General features: G+C 34.9%; 1 protein-coding gene across 2 annotated transcripts in view; it reads right to left on the bottom strand.

Annotated features, from left to right (window-relative positions):
- Positions 1 to 1474: 1474 nt before the first annotated feature.
- Positions 1475 to 22543, bottom strand: part of SPATA6 (spermatogenesis associated 6) — a 108537-nt gene continuing 87468 nt past the window's right edge. For both annotated transcript variants that reach the window (XM_045548078.1, XM_045548080.1), the window contains exons 12-13: positions 6475 to 6566; positions 1475 to 1721 (exon numbers count right to left, since the gene is read on the bottom strand). In XM_045548078.1, coding sequence (XP_045404034.1) covers positions 1541 to 1721; positions 6475 to 6566 — 273 coding nt within the window. In that variant the 3' untranslated portion in view covers positions 1475 to 1540. The remainder of the gene's footprint in view (positions 1722 to 6474; positions 6567 to 22543) is intronic.

Raw genomic sequence — 22543 nt, 5'->3', positions numbered from 1 at the left:
GACTCTCTAAGAGGTAGGGAGGGGTGTGTGTGTGTGTGTGTGTGTGTGTGTGTGTGTAGTAAACAGATTTTCCTAAACTTACATGACCAATGAAATATTTATATCTACATTCCTACAATCATCTTCTAGAACAGTGGTCTTGGTCCACAGAACATGGTTTGGAATCTACTGCACTGTCATCATTTGATAGCTGAGGAAACTAAGGACCAGAGAATTAAAGAGACTCAACAAGAAAATGGCAGAGATGGGACAGTAAAGCCCAGGACTCCTGGCCCATAGCGACAGCTCTCATGCCTTTCTGATATATCACAGGTTGCCATACTAAAACACTTTTAACATGATGTTTAAAAGTTCTATTATAAAAACAAGTCACACAATTCTACGTGTTAATTTCAAATGTGGAAGTTCACGTCATAGCATTCAAGTCATTTTTTTTTCCTTTTTAAAACAACTGTGAAATAAACCGAAGATGAAGTCAATGAGAAAACATTATCTTATGGTCAACTCTTCAAGCTTATAAGCCAAGTTCACTTATTTCCTACTCTCTGCTTTCCCTGCCCCCACTCTCTGGTAAATATGAGGTCACTGCTTTATTTTTACCTTCAAAGTGTCACTGGCTTCACAGGTTTGTGTTGGGGTAAGAGAAGAAGAAAACATTTTATCAATCAACCAGCAGATTTTTGAGGGTCTACTACAAAGTGTTTGGCTATAATATTTACTCCCCTGTGGGTCCAAGTATTCTTTAAAGTGAGCAAACTACTTTCTTGGGCTATATGATACCTATAAAAATTCTGAAGTGACAAAATGACAATAAAATTCCCTTATTCTTTTCAAATTTATATAAGCTTACTAATAAAGGCTATTTTCTGATTCTGGTATGGCCTTAGAAGATAATCATACAAAGACTTCTATCTTTAAAAATTATTCACATTTTGGATCATACCTGACTGCTGCTATTTCTAGCTAAGTGTTATACATTTTAGGTAACTTAGATAGTTCTTCCAGAGAAGGAGTGAGTGATTATATAAACTTCAAAAAGAAAGGTATTTCTTATGAGCTAAAAGAGTAGAAATTGCTATTTGAAACAGAGTTTAACTCTTGGAAAACTCATTTCTGATAATATATCTGTTTGCTCATTACCAAGAAAAGGTAGTTAACATTAATTAAATCTTACACAGATAAGATAACCAGTGAAGCAAATGAAAAAAATTACAAGGTGATTAAGGCATAACATTTCTAGAGAGAACCTATTCTTGGATTTGTAGACGGTGATAAGAGATGTGTCACAGAATAGCCTTGTCACAGATTGGAAGTTGTGATGGTGTCACAGAGCTTTGACACTGGAAAAGAGCATATTCTTCTGTAATAAAAAGATACTTGCCTATGATAATTTACCATTTGAAGTAATGAACTTACTCAAGTCTAACTACTGTACTCAATTATAATCACCTGTTTAAAAAAAAGAATACAGATATTGATCACATCAAACGTTTTCATTAAAAGGTGACACGGACACTCATACAGTTTATGGTGGATGGTCTCAGAAGCTTTCCTGTGTATGAGAAACAGAACTACAGGCCTTTTTATATAAGTTCCTGTACATCTTGTCCATGCTGTTCTCAAACATGGGTCGGTGGGATTTTCCCTTACAAGAGGCTGCCCTGTTGGACCAGTATTCGCCATCATCCAAATGGAGAGTGCCATGTGGCCGCTGAAATGAGCTATAAAAAAGGATATAAAAGGTTTAAAACAACAGTGAAACTAAATTAGAGGTACTACTACATAAATCCAATATTTATTAAGTACTGCATGGGTATTTGATACTCTATAGGGGCTAAAATAAAATACAATAAGACCCGTGCTTTCAAAGAGTGGCTCTCTAAAACAGGAAGCAGAACTATTTGTGTGAAACTGTTATAAAACAAAAATATAAGAATTTTATGTTAGAGTTAAAAAGGAATTCAGAGAACAGAGGCAGGTGCAGCACGGTAAAAGCAGAGCACAGGTGATCTGATGTGGCCATCTGGTACGAAAATGCATGGCCTCCAAAAGTCAGGCACATCTGGACCTGAATCCCAGCTCAGTCCTTTATAAGCTGTGGGACTTTGGGAATTTATTTAACTGTCCAGAGGCTCACCTTCTGTAATTACATTTTTCCAGAATTGTTTTAAAAATTAAAGAGAATATATGTAAAGTGTATAGTACAATGCTTACCTTGGACTATAAGCATAAAAAGTTATTGAATATGAGATAACTGAATTAGGCACTTTATATATTTGTCAATAAATCTCGCAGCCCTTAGAAGTTGGTACATGTGGAAATTAAGACTCAGTGAAGTTAAATGATTGCCTAAGATTACTCAGCTATTAAATAGTAAGTGGCAGAATAGGAAAGGAGACCATGTCTGTCACTCTAAGGCCCTCTCTGCTATGTCATGTTGCTACTGTCCTCAAGGAGGAATAGAAAATTAGGCTGAATATAAACCATTCATAGAAAAATGGAAACAAGACAGAAGAGGCTGAATTTGAAGTGACAGGGATCCACTGTACTTTTGGGGGTCTTGAAGAAAAAAAGGGTAAGCGTAAGAGAGAGAGAAAGAGAGAGAACATGTGAGTGAGAGAAAGCAGATGGGAAGCTAATGAAATAGAGCAGGACTAGGGCTAGCTGTGCTGAGAATTGAGAAGAAAAGGAAACTCTTTCTGAAGTGTTGATAGTACTTTTCTTATAATACCGAAATTTACTATCATGAACATTAAGTTATGGACTTAATATATCATTTATCACAAATGTTAACTCCTCCAAAGACTGAATTTATTTTTTTAAATAAAATAATTGACCTACTTCAATAAATACAATATTTGTTACAGATTAGACCTCTCAGGCCTGTTAGAGATTATGAAGTTTGTTCCTCGACACATACAACCTGCCAAGACTGAACAATGAAGAAATAGAAAACTTACACAAATAAGTAACAAGATTCAAAACAGTAATAAAAAGTCTCTTATCAAAGAAAAGCCCAGGACCCGATGGCTTTACCGCTGAATTCTATCAAGCATTTAAAGAAGAACTAGTACCAATTATACTCAAACTATTCCCAAAAGTTGAACACAAGGAATATTCATTCCATGAAGCCAGCATTACCCAGAGACCAAAACCAGACAAAAATACAACAAAAGAAAACTATAGGCCAATGTCCCTGACGGACATATGCAGAAATCCTCAACAAAATACTAGCAAATCAAATTCAACAACACATTAAAAAGATCATTCACCATAAGCAAGTGGTATCCATTCCAGGATTAGAGGATGTTTCAACATACACAAATCAATAAACATCATACCAACAGAATCAAGACAAAAACCATAACATCATCTCAATAGATGCAGAAAAAGCATTTGATAAAATTCAAAATCCCTTTATGATTAAAAAACCCTCATCAAAGTGTGTAATAGGAACATAGACCAAAATAATAAAGGCCCTATATAACAAACCTAGAGCTAACATTTTATTGAATGGAGAAAAATTGATGGTCTTCTAAGATCTAGAACAAGACAAGGTGTCCACTTTAACCATTTTTATTGAACATAGTACTGGAAGTCCTAACCAGAGCAATTAGGCAAGAGAAAGAAATACAGGGCATCTAAATTGGAAAGGAAGAAGTCAAATTAGCCTTGTTTGCAGACAACATATTCTTATACTTAGAAAATCCTAGAAACTTCACCGAAAAACTGTTAGAAATGATAAACAAATTCAGTCCAATTGCAGAATACAAAATCAACATACAAAAATCAGTATCATTTCTATACGACAACAGTAAACAAACTGAAAAAAAGATCAAGAAAGCAATCCCAGTTACAATAGTTATTTTTTAAAAAGATCAAAGAATAAATTTAACCAAAAAAGTGAAAGATGTCTACAATAAATACAACACTGATGAAAAAAATTAAAGAGAACATACAAAAATGGAAAAAAATCCCATGTTCATAGATTTGAAGAATGAATAGTTAAAATGTCCATATTACCCAAAGTGATCTACAGATTCAATGCAATTTCTATTAAAATACCAATGACATTCTTCACAGAAATAGAAAAGACAATCATAAAATTTATATGAAACCACAAAAGACCTTGAATAGCCAAAGTTATCCTAAGCACAAAGAACAAAGCTGGAGGTATCATACTATCAGACTTCAAAATATACTACAAAGCTATAATAACCAAAACAGTATGGTACTGGCATAAAAACAGACATATAGACCAACGGAAGAGAATAGAGAACACAGAAGTAAATCCACACATTTACAATCAATTCATTTTTGACAAAGGCATCAAAAACATACACTGGGGAAAGGACAAGTCTCTTTAACAACTGTGCCGAGAAAACTGGATATCCATATGCAGAAGAATGAAAATAATCCCTGTCTCTCACCATATATAAAAATCAAATCAAAATGGATTAAAGACTTAAATGTAAGATCTGAACTATGAAATTAATAGAGGAAAGCATTGAGGAAATGCTGTAGGACATTGGTTCGGCCAAAGATTTCTTGAGTAAGACCTTAAAAACATAGGCAACCAAAGCAAAAATGAACAAATGGGATCATATCAAGTATTAAAAGCTTCTGCACAGCAAAGGAAACAATCAACAAAGTGAAGAGATAATCTACAGCATGAGAGAAAATATTTACAAACTATTCAACTGACAAGGGGTTAATATCAGAATATATAAGGGGCTTAAAAAACCCAATAGCAAAAAACCAAATTAATTCAACTTAACAATGGGCTAAAGATCTAAATAGACATTTCTCAAAAGAAAACATACAAATGGCCAATAGGTATATACAAAAATGCTTAACATCACTAATTAGCAAAGAAATGCAAATCAAAGCCACATTGAGATAATCATCTCACAGCAGTTTAAATGGCTTTTATGAAAAAGACAAAAAAATAACAGATGCTAGAGAGGATGCAGAGAAGGAAAATGCTTGTACACTACTGGTGGGAATGTAAATTACTACAGCCACTATGAAAAACAGTATGGACCTTCCTCAAAAAACTACAAATCTCACTGTTGGATATATATTCAAATGAAAGGAAATCAGCACACTGAACTATATTTGCACTCCCATATTTATTGCAGTACTATTCACAATAGCCAAGATACAGAATCAACCTAAGTGTCCATCAATGGATGAATGAATAATGAAAATGTGCTTGGTATATGTACACAATGGAGTATTATTTAGCCATAAAAAATATTATTCAGCTATAATGAAGTACTGTCATTTACAGCAACATAGATGGAACTGGAGGATATTATGTTAAGTGAAATAACCCAGGCACAGAAAGAGAATATTGTAATCTCTCAGTATATGAGAGTGATACATATAAAAGTTTAAAAATCAAACCCTTTCCTATATAAACCCTACTCACTTCTTGGCAAAATTAGAATTTATTATATGGATTAAGCACCCCTAAGAAGAATTAATTATATGGGTTAAGCACTCGAAATTGGGATGCTAAGCCATGTAACAATCTAGGGAATACAGCTTTAAGGAAGAATAACAAAGGGTAGAATATCTTCTTCCCCAAGATATATATTCTCTGAATCTTCCTTTCTTCTTTGTATTGCTTCTCCTTCAAATCCATCTATAATATGCCACTTACCTTAATGAGAGGCCCAGATTGCCTCTTGCTTAGGGGGCGGTAACTTTGGGAAACAAGGTCACACACACGCTTATACTCTGTGTAAGGGGCAAAAGGAAAAGTCCTCACAGGTTCACAGATGGTCTAGGCTACTTCATCAGAGTAAAGACTAGAGATTTGAGTGTGAAACCACATTTAGAAATAAAACATACTCCATTATTTGGAGCTTTCTTCTTATATTTCTTTCTCAGGAATCTCAGGAAGGTTAAAGACATATATTAATAGTAATCAGTGGCATAGCATCCAAGGATTCAGGAAACTTTGAATGTATAAATCCCAAATTTACCATTTTTAACACTGCATTTTATGGCAACTGACACACAACTTTCAAGTCTTCATGGGATTTGCTGGTATAAACTTGCAAAAGTTTTATTATTATTAAAATTCCTCAGATTTTAGGCTAGAAGAATATAAAATTTGCTCCTATATTATTAAAAAAGGTTGCCTCATAGTCTAAAATTATGGAAACTTTTTTTTAGATTAGAATAAATAAATACAACTTGAAATATGTTTTCGTGGCAGCCAAATAAATCTTAAGTAGGCTAAAAGGTATCACCATTAACTGACTATATTTGTTTTCACTGAAAAATTTAGTAATACAAACATGTTAAAATATTTTCATGAGAATTAATATACTTAAAAATAAAAACAATTATTAATTATACTTTTGGGTTTAAATTTCCCACAAATCAGCAGATCAGAAAACAGGTTATTTTTATACTAACTAGGAGAACAATCTCTATACACAGCATTAACCAAGTTCATACCTATACTCGGGGTCACTATCATAGGCAGAGTCTCTGTATAAAAGACTTCTTTTCAGCTCCAGTTCATCATCTTTCTCTAGGTCTCTCTCATCCTGAAAAATTTAAAAGATTTCCATTAATTCATTTTCTCACTGCCCCCAAAATGATGCTTATTTTTTTTGGAAATTGCTTTTCCCCTTCCCCATTATAAGAAATTGAATTAAATGTTAGTATGTCTTTGGTAAGAAACAAAAGGGTAAGTGAGACTTCATTATCCTTTTCAATAAACTGCACAGTTTGATTATAGTTTTGCTGATACTGCTTATCAAAGATGAGGCATACAGTAGATGCTTCTTGAATCAATGAATGAATGGGAATGGATCTTGTGTCAAGATATGTAAATTAATAATATCTTATGATGCATTTTTATATGAACACTAAAAAGATTGTACCTGCATTCTAAGGCTTAAGTATTTGAGAAAACTATGTAGATACAAGCATTCTAACATACACCTATGACTTACAAAGGAAATGACTTAGAATTATTAATCATAAGCCAAAATGCAATAACAAGCCAGAAAAGGCAAAAATGTAAAGTGTGGTAATTAGAATGAAAATATATGACTACCCTTGCTTGTATGGGCAGTCTGCTCTTAATTTCTAATAAACACATACAAGAACATAGGAAATAGAATTCTGAAGAGATAGCTTTGTAAACTATATCATTCACATTAAGTTCATATGTATGGTAATCTTATATAATTTAATGTCAAATATCTTTTCTACTAGCTAATACCCTTGTTCCTTTAGTCAAATGAAAACAGAAATAAAGAGAACTGACAACAAAAGGAACCAGTAAGCAGAGATAAGGATTAGTATTAATGAGTCCATTCACTGTAAGAAATCAGCTGAACAGAGATTATGAAGAAAAATGATTTTAAAAATTTGCTGACAGCATGAAACTGGGAAGAGAATATTCAGTAAAAAACTGTGAGCAATAATAGGGCAAGCTGAAAAAAATCACAAAAAACGTACATACAAATTTAGAATTGTTATAGTTTCTACATTTTATCATTATGAAATAACTCCATCTATTTCTGTAACTGCTTTCTTCTCCCTAACTTTTTTTGATCTGCTATTAATAAATATAGCTACAATAGCTTTTTTTTTTCCTTAGTACTTTGATGGCATGTATTTTTCCTTTTATTTTCAACCTTTCTTTATTATGAGATCTTTTTCTTGAATAGCATATCTCTGGATGTTGCTTATTTTTATCTATTCTGATAAGTCAATGAAGTGGATCACAGAAAATGTAACTGCCTGTATGGGTGTGAAAGACATGGAAAACGAAGAAAATAAATAGAATGGCTATCTTAGAGGGAGAAAGAATGTAATCACTAAAACTATTCATGTAGAATACTGATGCCCCTCTAGATCAAGAATATAATAGAGGACAACTCTGTTCCAAGAAACAAAAAGTACTAGATTACCTTCATGGTTTCTGCCTTCAAATTTTAAGACTAAAATTTCTGATATTTTGTGTGTGTGTGTATATATACTCTACACACATACAGATCTCTAAGAGTTCTTGCATAGATTATTTTTTCAAAGGTAAAATTATATAAAAGCAAGGAGGCAAGAAACATTATACCTTATTATAAGCTATTAACTGTGTATTGGTCTTTCTTGCTTTGCTGTATGTCTTGCAATTTTTTCCTGAAATTTGGAGATTTTAAATAATACAATGAGGCATATCTGGAAATCAGATATTTCCTTATTGTTGTTCTGTCTGTTCTGTCCATTGTTGAATGGGGGACATTGAAGTCTCCAACTTATTATGTTGTACTGTGTATTTCTTCCTTCTGTCAGTTTTTGTTTCTTATATTTTTAGAGTCTCTTTTTAGGTGCATAATGATCATATTTTCCTGCTGGCTTCACACTCTTGTCATTATAAAACATTTTTCTTTGTCTCTATTAACAAAAATTTCTCTTAAAGTTTATTTTGTCTGATATATGTTTAGCCATTCCAGCTCTCTTATGCTTACTGTTTGAATGGTATATCTTTTTCTTTCTTTTTATTTTCAACTTATCTGTGCCTTTGAATCTAAAATGTTTCTTGTAGACAAAATATAGTTGGATCATGTTTTTCATCTATTCTCCCAAACTCAGCCTCTTAATTGCAGTGTTTAATGCATTTAAATTTTATGCAATTACCTACGAGGTAAAATTTATATCTTCCATTTTGCTATTTATTTTCTGTATGTCTTTTTTGTTTCTGTATTTCTCCATTGCTTCCTTCTTTTGTGTTAGAGATTTTCTAGAATACATTTTTTTTTTTTTTGAGACAGAGTCTCACTCTGTTCCCAGGGCTAGAGTGCTGTGGCGTTAGCCTAGCTCACAGCAACCTCAAACTCCTGGGCTCAAGCGATCCTCCTGCCTCAGCCTCCGGAGTAGCTGGGACTATAGGCATGAGCCACCATGCCCAGCTAATTTTTTCTATATATATTTTTAGTTGTCCAGCTAATTTCTTTCTATTTTTTTTATTAGAGATGGGGTCTCTCTCTTGCTCAGGCTGGTCTCGAACTCCTGAACTCAAACGATCTGCCTGCCTCAGCCTCCCAGAGTGCTATGATTACAGGTGTGAGCCACTGTGCCCAGCCTAGAATACATTTTTAATTGCCTATGGACTATGTTTTTGAGATATTTTCTTAGTAGTTTCCATGGAGATTACAAATAAATCTTAATATATGAGAATCTGATTTAGATTAACACTTAATTTCATAGAATACAGTCCCACCCTTTTTTTTTTTTTTTTGAGACAGAGTCTTGCTTTGTTGCCCAGGCTAGAATGAGAGCCATGGCATCAGCCTAGCTCACAGCAACCTCAAACTCCTGGGCTTCAGCGATCCTACTGCCTCAGCCTCCCAGGTAGCTGAGACTACAGGCATGTGCCACCATGCTCGGCTAATTTTTTCTATATATATTTTAGTTGGCCAGATAATTTCTTTCTATTTTTAGTAGAGATGGGGTCTCGCTCTTGCTCAGGCTGGTCTCAAACTCCTGACCTTGAAGGATCCACCCGCCTCGGCCTCCCAGAGTGCTAGGATTACAGGCATGAGCCACCACGCCCGGCCTACCCCTTTTCTTTATATTGTTATTTTCATATAAATCATATCTTTATATATTATTTTTTCATCAACATAGATTTATAATTATTGTTTTGTGCAGTCATCTTTTAAATCAGGACAAATAAAGAGCTACTGGCAAAAAATACATTCGGACTATCTTCTGTATTTACCTAGTTACCTTTATCATTGCTCTTTTTCTCTTCGTGTGAATTTGAGCTGCTGTCTAGCATCCTTTCATTTCAGCCTTCAGGACTCCTTTTAGTATCTTTTGTAGTGCAGATCTGCTAGTGATAAATGTCCTGGTTTTGTCTGTCTGAGAATGTTAATTTCTTTGATATTTCTGAAAGATACTTTTGCTCATTATTCATGGTTAACAGTTCTTTTCAGCACTTTGAATGTCATCCCACTACCTTCTGAACTTAGTGTCTGATGAGAAATCAGTTTTAAATCTTATTGAGGAATCTGTGTATGTGATAAATCCCTTCTCCCTTGCTGCTTTTACTTTTTGTCTTTGGCTTTTGACTTACAGTTTATGATATATCTTAAATGTGGATCACTTTGAGTTTATCCTACTTGGAGTTTATTGAACTTCTTGAATGATTAAGAGTTTTCTTCAGATTTTGGAACTTTTTGAAGGTTATTTACCCATATATTCCTTCTGTCCCTTTCTCTTCCTTCTGGAATTCTCATTACAGGTATGTTGGCATGCTTAATAGTGTCCCACAAATTCCTGAGTATCTGTTAATTATCTTTATACTTATTTCCGCCTGTTCCTCATAAGGGATTATCTCATTTGACCTGTCCTCCCTCCAGTTTACTAATATTTTCTTCTGTCTGCTCAAATGTGCTAATGAGTCCTTCTAAAGTATTTTTCATTTCTGGAGTTTTTCATTTGCAAATCTTTTCCTTTCTTGATTAGTTTTCAACTCCAGAATTTCTATTTGGTTCTTTTAAAAAGTAACATATCTTTTTTTAATTAATATTTTCTATTCGGTGAGACATAACTCTCATACTTTATTTCTTTAGACACAATTTTTTTTGGTTCTTTGAATATATTTAATATAACTCATTTAAGGTCTTTTTGTCTAATGAATCCAATGTCTAGGTTCCTCAGACAGTTTCTATTAGCTTTTTTTCCCTCCACTTCCACTATTTGTTATTGTTGCTTATTATAGTTATTAGTTTAGTAATTTTTTGAACTAATTCTGTAAAGCCTATATTCTTTTCTGTGGGTGGCTCCTGATATCCTTATTCTTTTAGCTGAGTAGTTAAGTAATGATTAGACAGATATTTCTGCAAACTCTTAGAACCAGTAAGTATCCCAGTGTTTGCTGAGAGGCTGTGTGTTTTGGGGGTACACTTACAACACTCAGCCTAAGCCTTAACTTCTTGTTTGTCCAGAGCCTGAAGGTCAGGTAGAATTAAAAGCTGAGGGCCTTCTGGTCTTTACTGACCACGTAAACAGCCTTGGGCAGATGCTTAGTCCTACAAATATGAGTTGTCTTCTAAAATCCCAGGAATAAGTGGTAGCTTTTCAAAGCCCCTAGGACATACTCAGATTTTCCTTTTAAGCTTTTTGATTAGTCTATTGTTTATCCCAATTGCTATCTACCACCTCAGACTGCTATGAAGTTAAACAATTGCCTGTAATTGTGTTCAAAAGATGCCCCCCAGGGCAAAGACTGTGCGCTGGGAAACCTCTGACTCACATCAAATAAAGACAACATTGTATGTGGAGTCTTCCAGGCAATCTCCAGACTGGTCAAATAATGACAATTCTCTGGGAATGGCCTTTTTTTTTTTTTTTTTTTTCCGGGAATGGTCTTTTAAGAAATCCCAACTTTATTTTTTCCCTTATAGTGGCTACCAGGATGTTGGCTTTCACTGAAATTGCAGGCTGTTGGTTTTCAATACTACTATGAAGCTAGACAGTAGGAGATGGGATTAGGGCAAGTTAAATATGCCACAAAATTTACTGTCCTTACTAACATCCAGCTGCTTTCCTTCCTGAAGCATTTGCTTAATTTTCCAGATTGCCGGAAACATTTGATTATATTCCATTATTCCTTCTATTATTTTATTTTTAGCATTGCATTCTTATTTTTTCTTAGAATTTCCATCTTCTGCTTACTTTACTCACCTCTTCTTGTATTTTGTCTACTTTTTCCATTAGAGCCTTTAACATATTAATCATAGTTATTTGAAATTCCCAGGCTAATAATTCCAATGTGTGTATTGTATATGAGTCTGGATGTGGTGTTTGCTTTGTCTCCTCAAACTGTGTTGTATCTCACCTTTTGGTTTGCCTTGTAATTTTTTTGAAAACCATACATGTCGTATAGAATAAACGTGGTAAATAAACCCGTAATATGAGGATTTATATTAATCTGGATAGAAATTGGTCTTTGTTTAATGCTTAGCTGTAGCTATATGTATGAAAGTCTTCAAAAATTCCTCCAGTGTTTTTGTTTTTGTTTTCACCCTTGACTTTAGTCTTCCCTAAATACACCTTCCTCGGAGATAGCCTGTGTCTTGCAGCTCTTTTAGCTATAATCCCCTATTACCTTAGAACGCTGTTTATGGGTTGGTAAGGTGTGGGTGAGGGGAACCATCATTTATTTTTCTTAATTTTTTTTTATTTCAGTATATTATGGGGGTACAAATTTTTAGGTTACATATATTGCCTGCCTTTGCTCCACCTGAGTCAGAGCTTCAAGCATGTCCATCCCCCAGACGGTGCGCACTGCACCCATTAGGTGTGTATATACCCTTCCCCCCACCCCCCTCCCATCTGCCTGACACCCGATGAATGTTATTACTATATGTGCACTTAAGTGTTGATCAGTTAATACCAATTTGATGGTAAGTACATGTGGTGCTAGTTTTTCCATTCTTGGGATACTTCACTTAGTAGAATGGTTTCCAACTCTATTCAGAATAGCCTTTATCAAAAAGTCCCCAAACAATAAATGCTGGCATGGATTCGACAGACAGGAACACTCATACACTGCTGGTGGAACTGCAAACTAGTACAACCTCTGTGGAAAGTAATATGGAAATACCTCAAAGAGTTACAAGTAGATCTACCATTTGATCCAGCAATCCTATTATTGGGCATCTACCCAAAAGAACAAAAGACATTCTACAAAAAAGATATCTGCACTTGAATATTTATAGTAGCACAATTCACAATTGCAAAGATGTGGAAACAACCCAAGTGCCCATCAATGCATGAGTGGATTAATAAAATGTGGTATATGTATACCACGGAGCACTACTCAGCTATAAGAAACAATGGTGATATAGCACCTCTTGTATTATCCTGGATAGAGCTGGAACCCATTCTACTAAGTATCCCAAGAATGGAAAAATAAGCACCACATGTACTAACCATCAAATTGGTTTTAACTGACCAACACCTAAGTGCACATACAGTACTAACATTCATCATATGTAGGGCAGATAGGAGAGGGGAGGAGGGGATGGGTACATACACACCTAATGGGTGTAGTGCGCACTGTCTGGGGGATGGACATGCTTGAAGCTCTGACTCAGGTGAGGCAAGGGCAATATACGTAACCTAAATATTTGTACCCCCGTAATATGCTGAAATAAAAAATAAAAAAAATGTGGAAGGTTCCAACTTCCCCTTGGGAACAGCCATAGCTTGTCTGTGGTTCATGTTTTCCCAGGCATGTCCTTAAAATCTTGGCTTAATAATCGAGATTTTTGCCTCAGTCATCTACTTAGGTTGACAGAGCCAATAAAATTATGGTAATTTTCACAGCAGCAATAGAAAACAAATACACAAAAGTGGCACAAATCACCTCATGAAAACTTATAGCAATGGTTTTGAGATTAGATGGAATAACTCATGTGAAGGAAAATTAGTAATATTTTTACCCCAAAATATGGCATTTTCACATACTGGATTGACAGAAAAAGCCACAAGGTCTCCCCCACCCTCCACCATACATAGGCTCTACCAAAATCACTGAAGTACTTTACCTGCCTGAGATCCAGACCTACCTAGAGGAACAACTGTCTTTCCTTCCCCTGTTATCTCAACAGCTATTTAAGGAAAGAAGATCAAGAATGCAACTTGACCTGGCTCAACCCATTTAAAAAATATTATTTGTCTCTCAGGTTAATTTAATTTCCAAAGGGAATCACTTACAAGTCAATGTTTCCCTCCATCCATTCATTCTCCCAAGTATCTATTCATCCTCTCTAGTAATCCTTTATTGTCCCTCAACAGAATTCCTCTTTTCTCCCCTCCCATTTTGCCAAAAAGGCATATAAGCTTTTGAACCCTGTTGGGGAGCTGAATATTCATTTTCTGGGGGTTCTTGTATATACACGTTAAGTAAATTTGATAATTTTTCTCTTATCAGTCTGTTTTATTATGAGTTGATTTTCCAGTGAATCTTCTGAGGGCAAAGAAGTTTTGTCTTTGAACCCACACGTGGCAGACCAAAGCAAATGCTAAAAACTAGAAAATCCTGAAAAAAATAAATTATACTTTTAAAGCTATTAGAAAGTTACAGAAAACCTCAGATTCTAAAATATCAGAGGGGTGAATCTTTCAAAGGTAGACTGATGATCTCCACCTCCCTTTTTCCTTAAAGCATTTGCAGATTCTGAGCACAGACTAGAGGCTGAGAACCAGGGCTATTATGTGAACAAGGGTCATTGCTGGGACACAGAAACAACCAAAGCTTTTTATGCTTCTATAGGGGCAGAGTGACAAAACTTGAGTTTTATGAGGCCTCAGATACATAGCCAGTTTTGCAATCATGGTATTTATTGACTTATGAAGCTGCATGGGATTGGAGGGCATAAATCTATGCCAAAAATGTCTGAAAAGCACAGTGCATCTTCCTACAGTCTCATGGTGCTTAACAGATAATCTACTACAGCAAGAGACCCTGAAAAAACAAGAAGCAAAACCCTAGAAGTAATGTTGTCAACATTGTCAACAAGTATTGTCAATACTTGAGTGTTGACAATATAACTGTTTTTAAACAGGAGACACTTTACAATATAGGACTAGCTAGGCTAAAAAATTTGGTCTTGGCAACAGAAGCAAATGCTATTTTTGAGAATGGAGAAACATGCAGGATATTTTTCTGAATCACACCAGGCTAGAGAGACAATAAAACTGAAGACCAGAAGGGCCTTAAATACATAGAAGGTCCTTGTAAACATATTTGCTAAATTCTGAAACTGTGCCAGGTTGGGGTCAACCAAGTTAACCTAAAACATGTCTGAAAAGCAAAAGGAACCATGTCATATAATCATATGGTACTTAAAAGACAAAAACCTATCAGAAAGAAAGACTTTGACAGCACAGCAGGTGAGAGAGCTGAAAACCCTGGAAAGCAGTGGTGAATTGACATGTGATCATTTGCAAGCAAACATTTATCCTGAGGACATTTGACTTCTGAGATCAGTAGAAGCTGATCCCAGTCACAGAGCTGGTGCTGGTGGACAGAGAAACCTACAGACATCTTGGTACTTATGTAAAGCTGGTGTCACAAAAACAGAGACTAGTAAGGATGCAAACACATGACTAATTTCAGAAACTTCCTAGGTGGAAATGTAATAAGCTAAGCCTAAGAGACCTATTATGTTCTATAACTAAAAGAAAAAACCTGAAAGTCCTTAAAAATGATATATTTTAAGAAATCAGAAAAATTTAAAAATAAAATATTAATAAAAATCAGAAAAATTAGAAATTAAAGAAAAATAACTTGAGAAAACTATAATAAACATAAAAGTGAATGAAAAATTGCAATAGATAATGCCATAACAGAAAATGATGAAAAGAAGAAAAATATTTTTACTTTAAGAGAAATAAGGACATGAAAAGAATTTGAAAGAGGATAGAAAATATGTATTATGGTGCAAATAAGATACAGCATATATATATATATAACAGGAGTTCCTGAAAAAGAAATCAAGGCCAGGGAACCAAACAAAAATCCTGCAGCTGGAGAATTCAGTGAATGAAATAAAAGCAGACTTAATCAACAGCAGACTTAATCAACTGGGAAAAATAATCTCTGAACTTAAAGATAGAGAATTTGAAATTACCCAGTCACAGGAAAAAAAAATACAAATGAAAAAGATTGAAGAAAACCTACAAAACATAATGGGACAAGATTAAGTGAACACGTTTTCACATTATAGCAGTTCCAGGAGAGGAAGAGAAAGAAAAAGGCATAGAAAACCTATTTAAGGAAATAATAGCTAAAAAGTTCCAAAGTCTGGAGGAATATGGACATCCAGATCTAGGAAGCTCAAAGATCCCTCAATAGATTTAACCAAAAACACTCCCTCCCAAAGCACATCCTAGCCAAATTGTTCAAAAGTTAAAGACAAAGAGAGAATTCTAAAAGCAGCAAGAGAAAAGCGTCAAGTTTGCATATAAGAGAATTTCCATAACGGAAATTAAACAACTTGCTCTTAAACAACCAATGGGTCAATGAAGAAATTAAGAAGAAAATTTAAAAATTGTTTGAAATAAATAAAAATAGAAACACAAAATACCAAAACATATGTGAGAGAGCAAAAGCATTATTAAGAGGAAAGTTTATAGCAATAAATGCCTACATCAAAAAAGTACAAGGATTTCAAGTAAACAACCTAATGATGCATCTCAAGGAACTAGAAAAGCAAGAAGATACCAAATCCAAAATGTGTAGAAGGAAAGAAATAAAGATCAGAGCAAAAATAGATGAAATTGAGACTAAAACATATTATTAAAGATAAACAAAATAAAAAGATTTTTTAAAAAAATTTTGTTTGTAAGAGATGGGGTTTTGCTGTTTCCCAGGCTGGCCTCAAACTCCTGGGGCTCAAGTGATCCTCCCACCTTAGCCCCCTGAGTAGCTGGGACTACAAGAATGCACCACCATGCCTGGTTCAAAAGTTGGTTTTTTAAAAGACAAACAAAATCAAGAAATCATTAGCTAGACTAACCAAGAAAAACAAAGAGGAAAAAATCTAATAAATAAGATCAGAAACAAAAAAGATATTAAAACTGATACCACAAAAATACAAAGAAAGGATCATTAGAGATCATTTTGAACTATATGCCAACAAATTAGAAAACCTAATGGAAATGGATAAATTTCTGTACATCTACAACCTACTAAGATCAAACCAAGAAGGAACAGAGAAACTGAAAGACCAATTATGTGAAATGAGATTGCATCTTCTAAAAAAAAAAAAAAGGCTCCCATCAAAGGAAAGCCCAAGGCCTGATGGTTTTACCACTGAATTCTACTTTAAGGAACTAGTACCTATTCTTCTCAAACTCTTGCGGAAAATTACAGAGGAAAGTCTTCCAAACTCATTTTACGAGGTCAGCATTAACCTGACACCAAAACCAGATACAACAAAAAAAGAAAACTGCAGGCCAATATTCCTTATGAACATAGAAGGAAAAATCCTCAGGAAAAAAATAATACTACCAAACCAAATCCAGCAGCACATTAAATGGATCATTCAATGTGATCAAGCAGAATTTGTCCCAGGGATGCAAGGATGGTCGAACATATGCAAATCAATAAATGTGATATATCACATCAACCAAATGAAGGACAAAAACCATATGGTCTTCTCAACAGATGTATAAAAAGTGCTAAATCTGATAAAATTTAACGTCCCTTCATGATAAAAGTTAGGTACAGAAGGAACATACCTCTACACAATAAAGGCCATATATGACAAACCCATAGCCAACATCATATTTAATGGGCAAAAGTTGAAAGTTTTTCCACTATGATCTGGAACAAGAGTAGGATGCCCACTTTCACCACTTTTATTCAACATAGTACAACATAGAAATCCTAACAAGAGCAATTAAGCAAGAGAAAGAAAGGGCACATCCAAACTGGAAAGGAGGGAGTCAAACTGTCCATATGCAGACAGCATGATCTTATATATAGAAAATCCTAAAAGCTCCACCAAAAAACTCTTACCTAATAAATTCAGTAAGGTTGCAGAACACAAAATCAACGTACAAAAATTAACAGCATTTCTTACACCAATGATGAACTAGCAGAAAAAGAAATTAAGAGAGCAAGCCCATTTATAATAGTTACAAAAATACTTAAGAATAAATTTAACCAAGGAGGTGAAAGAAAATTATAAAAGGGAAAATTATAAAATGCTCATGAAAAGGAGACACAAAAATGAAAAGACATCTCAAGTCTATGGATTGGAAGAATTAATATTGTGAAAATGACCATACTACCAAAAGCAATCTACAGATTCAATACAATCCCTATCAAAATACCAATGACATTCTTTATAAAAATAGAAAAAACAATCCTACAATTCATACGGAACCACAATAGACCCTGAATGGCCAAATCTAAGCAAAAAGAACAAAGCTGCACATATCACACTACCTGACTTCAAAATACACCACAAAGCTATAGTGAAGAAAACAGCATGGTACTGTCATAAAAACAGACACATAGACCAATGAAACAGAATATAGAGGCCAGAAATAAAACCGTGTATTTACATCCAACTGATTCTAGTCAAAATCACTAAGAACATTCATTGGGGGAGAGACAGTCTATTCAATAAATGGTGCTGGGAAAAACGATATCCAAATGCAAAAAAATGAAATTAGACACTGATCTATCACCATATACAAAAATGAATTCAAAATAGATAAAAGACTTAAATACAATACCCAAGACTATAAAACTACTGTAAGAAAACAGGAGTAATACTTCAAGACATTAGTCTAGGCAAACATTTTATAGAAAAGGCTTGAAAAGCAAAAATAGTCAAATGCAATTACATTAAACTAAAAAGCTTCTGCACAGCAAAGGAAACAGTCAACACAGGGAAGAGACAACACATAGAATAGGAGAACATATTTGCAAACTATTCATCTGGCAAGGAATTAACATCCAGAATATACAAGGAACTCAACTCAACAGCAAATAAATAAATAAATAAATAAATAACCTGATTAAAAAATGGGCAAAGGAGCTGAACAGTCATTTCTCAAAAGAAAACATATAAATGGCCCATGGGTAAATGAAAAAGTGCTCAAAATCACTAATCATCAGAGAAATGCAAATCAAAACCACAATAAGACATCAACTCTCCACAGTTAGAATGGCTATTATCACAAAGACAAAATATAACAAATGCTAGCAAGTATGCAGAGAAAACGAAACTAATTTTTTTAAAAAACAATCCCTTACAGAGTATATGTAAACCTTTAAAATATGTTACAGATGGCTCAGACTCTGTCCCAGAGCTGGTGGCACAGGTGTCATCATCTGCTGGAAGCACCATTTATAGATGCCTCTAAGATGCTCTGCACGAGCCTTTCCAGGATAACTGGTAGCACAAAGCCCCACCTGCCAGAGACCTAGACACTCAAAGATGCTTCCCTTTCATTCACCTACCCTGGTACCACTTCTTTGGAACATCGGTTATCCAATCTATTCTCTTCCCTGTGCAACACAGTTTAGGTCTGAAGACCAGTCTTTGAACTGGTCTTCCCACCTCTAATCTTTCCTCTTCTAGTCCATTCTCTACAATGATGCTATTTATTTTATTGAAATGCAAATCTATCATTCTCCTTAAAACTTTAAATAATATATTATTGCTTACAGAGTAACTTTCACTTCTTTCTTTCTGAGTTCCACCCCTGTTCAAAATGTCCCAGCAAGGATAGCTTGAGACCAGGAAATTGAGACCAGCCTGGCCAACATAGTGTGACCCCATCTCTACAAAAATTAATTTAAAACATTAGCTGGGCATGGTGGTGTGCACCTGTAGTTTTAGCTACTTGGGAGGCTGAGGCAGGAGGATCATTTGAGCCTGGGAGGTTTAGGTTGCAGTGAGCTATGATAGTGCCACTGCATTCTAAACTGGGTGAAAGAGTGAGATCCTGTCTCAAAAAAAAAAAAAAAAAAAAAAGGCCCAGCAATCCCCACCTGCTTCTAGAACCCCTGGTTATGCTTTATCTCACACTTTGAGGACTTTGCACGCCCTTCATTCTGCCTGGAATGCCATTTCTACACTCCTCATCTATTAGCCCAGAGACTTTTCCTTTAACATTCTGTTCTAGCACCATCTCATCTCTCCTGGGAAGTTATCCTCATCTCTCCTCTGCCCACGTGGTCCTGTGTGCCATGAGGCACTTGTACACACTTTCCCCACTAGACTGTGAGTCCTGATAAGGTGGGCAATGCCTGGGGTCACTGTTGAAACCCTGTGCTTACACAATACACATATTAGGTGAGGTTAAAATATGCTCCAAGTCTCTTTCCAGGTGCCAGAAAACTGAAATATATAGCTCAATGTGTCCTCGGATCAAAATCTAAGTTATCACAGTTTATTAATGAATAGCAACAAATGCACATGTGAGAAATCCTACAACTTAATGTGTCAGATTTTAAGAATGCATGCCTATTTAATCTAGCCTAGGGTATAAGAAAAGTGACAGAATTTTTAAATTTTATTTCCTACATGTCAGCATTCTTATTAACACAGCTTTATCTGAAAAAAGTCTGACCACAGGTTGTTCAATATTTCCATTTGGAATTGGTAAAATTAGAGAAAAAATTTTAAATTTATTTTGAATATATATCACTAAAAATATTCACTTAATGTGGTCTTATTTGTTCATATTAAAAGGTTTTCTTCTCCCAAAATAAAGGTTCTAAGATAAATTCAAGATTCCTTTGAATGAAAAAATATATATACCTTCTAAAACCATGAGTTTACAAAATAATGCAGTAGATTGCTAGGCACACTTAATGTAACATGAAAGTATCTTCACTGAAAAGAAAATTTGAAACATGATTATAAGCCTGTATGAAAAATTATAAGCCCTTAATTTCATTTAATTTTAGCTATTTCATAAATACCATGAGAAATTAGACAGTGTGATGAAACTTAGAAAAATTTCTTTTTCCAGACAGCAAACTTGTAAATATTTCCCTTTGGCTCCTTCTTTCAATTCTTCTTCACTATGCTGAAGAGATACTGAGTTCTTCCAGATTTTTCGCTAGGTGGGGGTTTCCAAACTGACTGGACTGTCTAGGTAGGTAGTTCCTGCACATAGTTTTCCTGTCACTGGATCTATGACTTTTCCAACTTTGAAAATGATCTCAGCTGGTTCATGTTTCACATGTTTCATATGTGAACAGGTAAAGCTTTGAGAAGCACAATATTCCCACTGTGTACTGCAGAAGGGCATGGTGAGTAAAGTAGGTTTTTCACTTACTAAAACACTTTAATAAATAAGGATCCAGAACAAGCCTGGTCACTCTCACTTGAGCAGCTTTTTGCATTGCTATCCCAATCACCTTCCCTACAATACATGTGGCAACTGCAATGAGCTACTGAAGTTAAGGTGGCTTTGGTTACCTGTGGCTCTACTATGTAGCCATGCTAAGAAAGGGAAACACTTATACATCATTGGTGGGAAAGTAAATTAGTACAGCCATTATGGAAAATAGTATGAAGGTTCATCAGAAAACTAAAAATAGAACTACAATATGATCCAGAAATCCCACTAATATGTATGTATCCAAAAGAAAGGAAATCAGTATGTTGAAGAGATATTTGCACTCTCATGTTTCTTGCAGCAGTATTCACAATGGCCAAGATGTGGAACCAACCTAAATGTCTATCAATAGATGAATGGATAAAGAAAATGTGGTATATATACACAGTGAAATATTATTTGGCCATAAAAAGAACAAAATTCTGTCATTTTTGGCTACATGGATAGCTAGAGGACATTATGCTAAGTGAAATAAAACAGGCGCAGAAAGATAAATATTGCATTTTATCACTCATATGTGGAAGCTAAGAAAGTTGATCTCATAGAAATAGAGAGTAGAATAGTGGTTAATAGAGGCAGGGAAGGGTAGGCAGGGAGGAGGAAATGAAAATATCCCTACTGTTTTGCACAGTGCCAGGTACAGACCATGCAGATAATGGGTGAAAATTGTCAATAAATAAGATTGAACATAGGCAGAAAAACATGAATAAGTGTTTGTGCTCAGGTTGCTCTTAATGTAAAACATTTTAAGATATTGAGATTATTGCCCAGTGTAAGCCAACATGAGCAATAGTACTATCTTCTATTCAAGAAAGTCAAGCTGGGGCAAACATAAATTTAAAGTAATTTTAAAAAGTGATGTGGAAGTGTTCCACTTCTGAATAGGAAGCAGTTTGCTGTTTGAAGGCATTAGAAAGCTGCTTAAACAACAGTATTAGTGATAACCAAGATTCCTGAGAGGAGACACCACAGAGAGGTGAGCTAATGTTCTACAGCTGATTTATTCCTGGGGGCATTTGTGGATTCTGAGCACAGAACAAAATGTCAAGAATCCATGCTTCGCTCAACCACAGGTTCACTGCTGGAGGACAAAGAAACTGGCAGGGTTTGGGCAGTGTCACTAAGCTAGATGAACCAAACTAAAGATCCGAGAAGCCAAAATCCAGTGAGACACTATGGTGTAAAACTGACCTGATTGTTTCCTTAAGACACTTGCAGAATGTCTGAAACTATGCAGAGTGAGGGGACAAAAAGCTCTGCAGAAAGCCTCCAAGAGAGTTTTATGCTGTCTTGTCTCAAGGTAAGAATTACACACTGAGAGTGAAGGGGCCTAGAATCATACCAACTCTTAGTTAAAAGTTCAAAGGGCTAAAATTAAGAACTCAATAGTTTTATAACTATTTTGGAATATTTATATTTACAGAAAACTTGCAAAAATAGTGTAGAGAGCTCCTGTACACAGACTTCACCCTTCCCTGAGGTTCTCTCAATGTTAATATATAGCCACAGTATATGTGACAAAACTAAGCAATTAACACTGGCACAATACTGTTACATAAAATGTGAAATTTATTTAGATTTCACCAGTCTTTTCAATAATGTACTTTTTCTGTTCTAGGATCCAATA

This window comes from Lemur catta, chromosome 3, assembly GCF_020740605.2.
Source record: "Lemur catta isolate mLemCat1 chromosome 3, mLemCat1.pri, whole genome shotgun sequence".
NCBI lineage: Eukaryota > Metazoa > Chordata > Mammalia > Primates > Lemuridae > Lemur > Lemur catta.
Note: the sequence above shows the minus strand (reverse complement) of the source record. Positions and strands in the feature narration are given on the sequence as shown.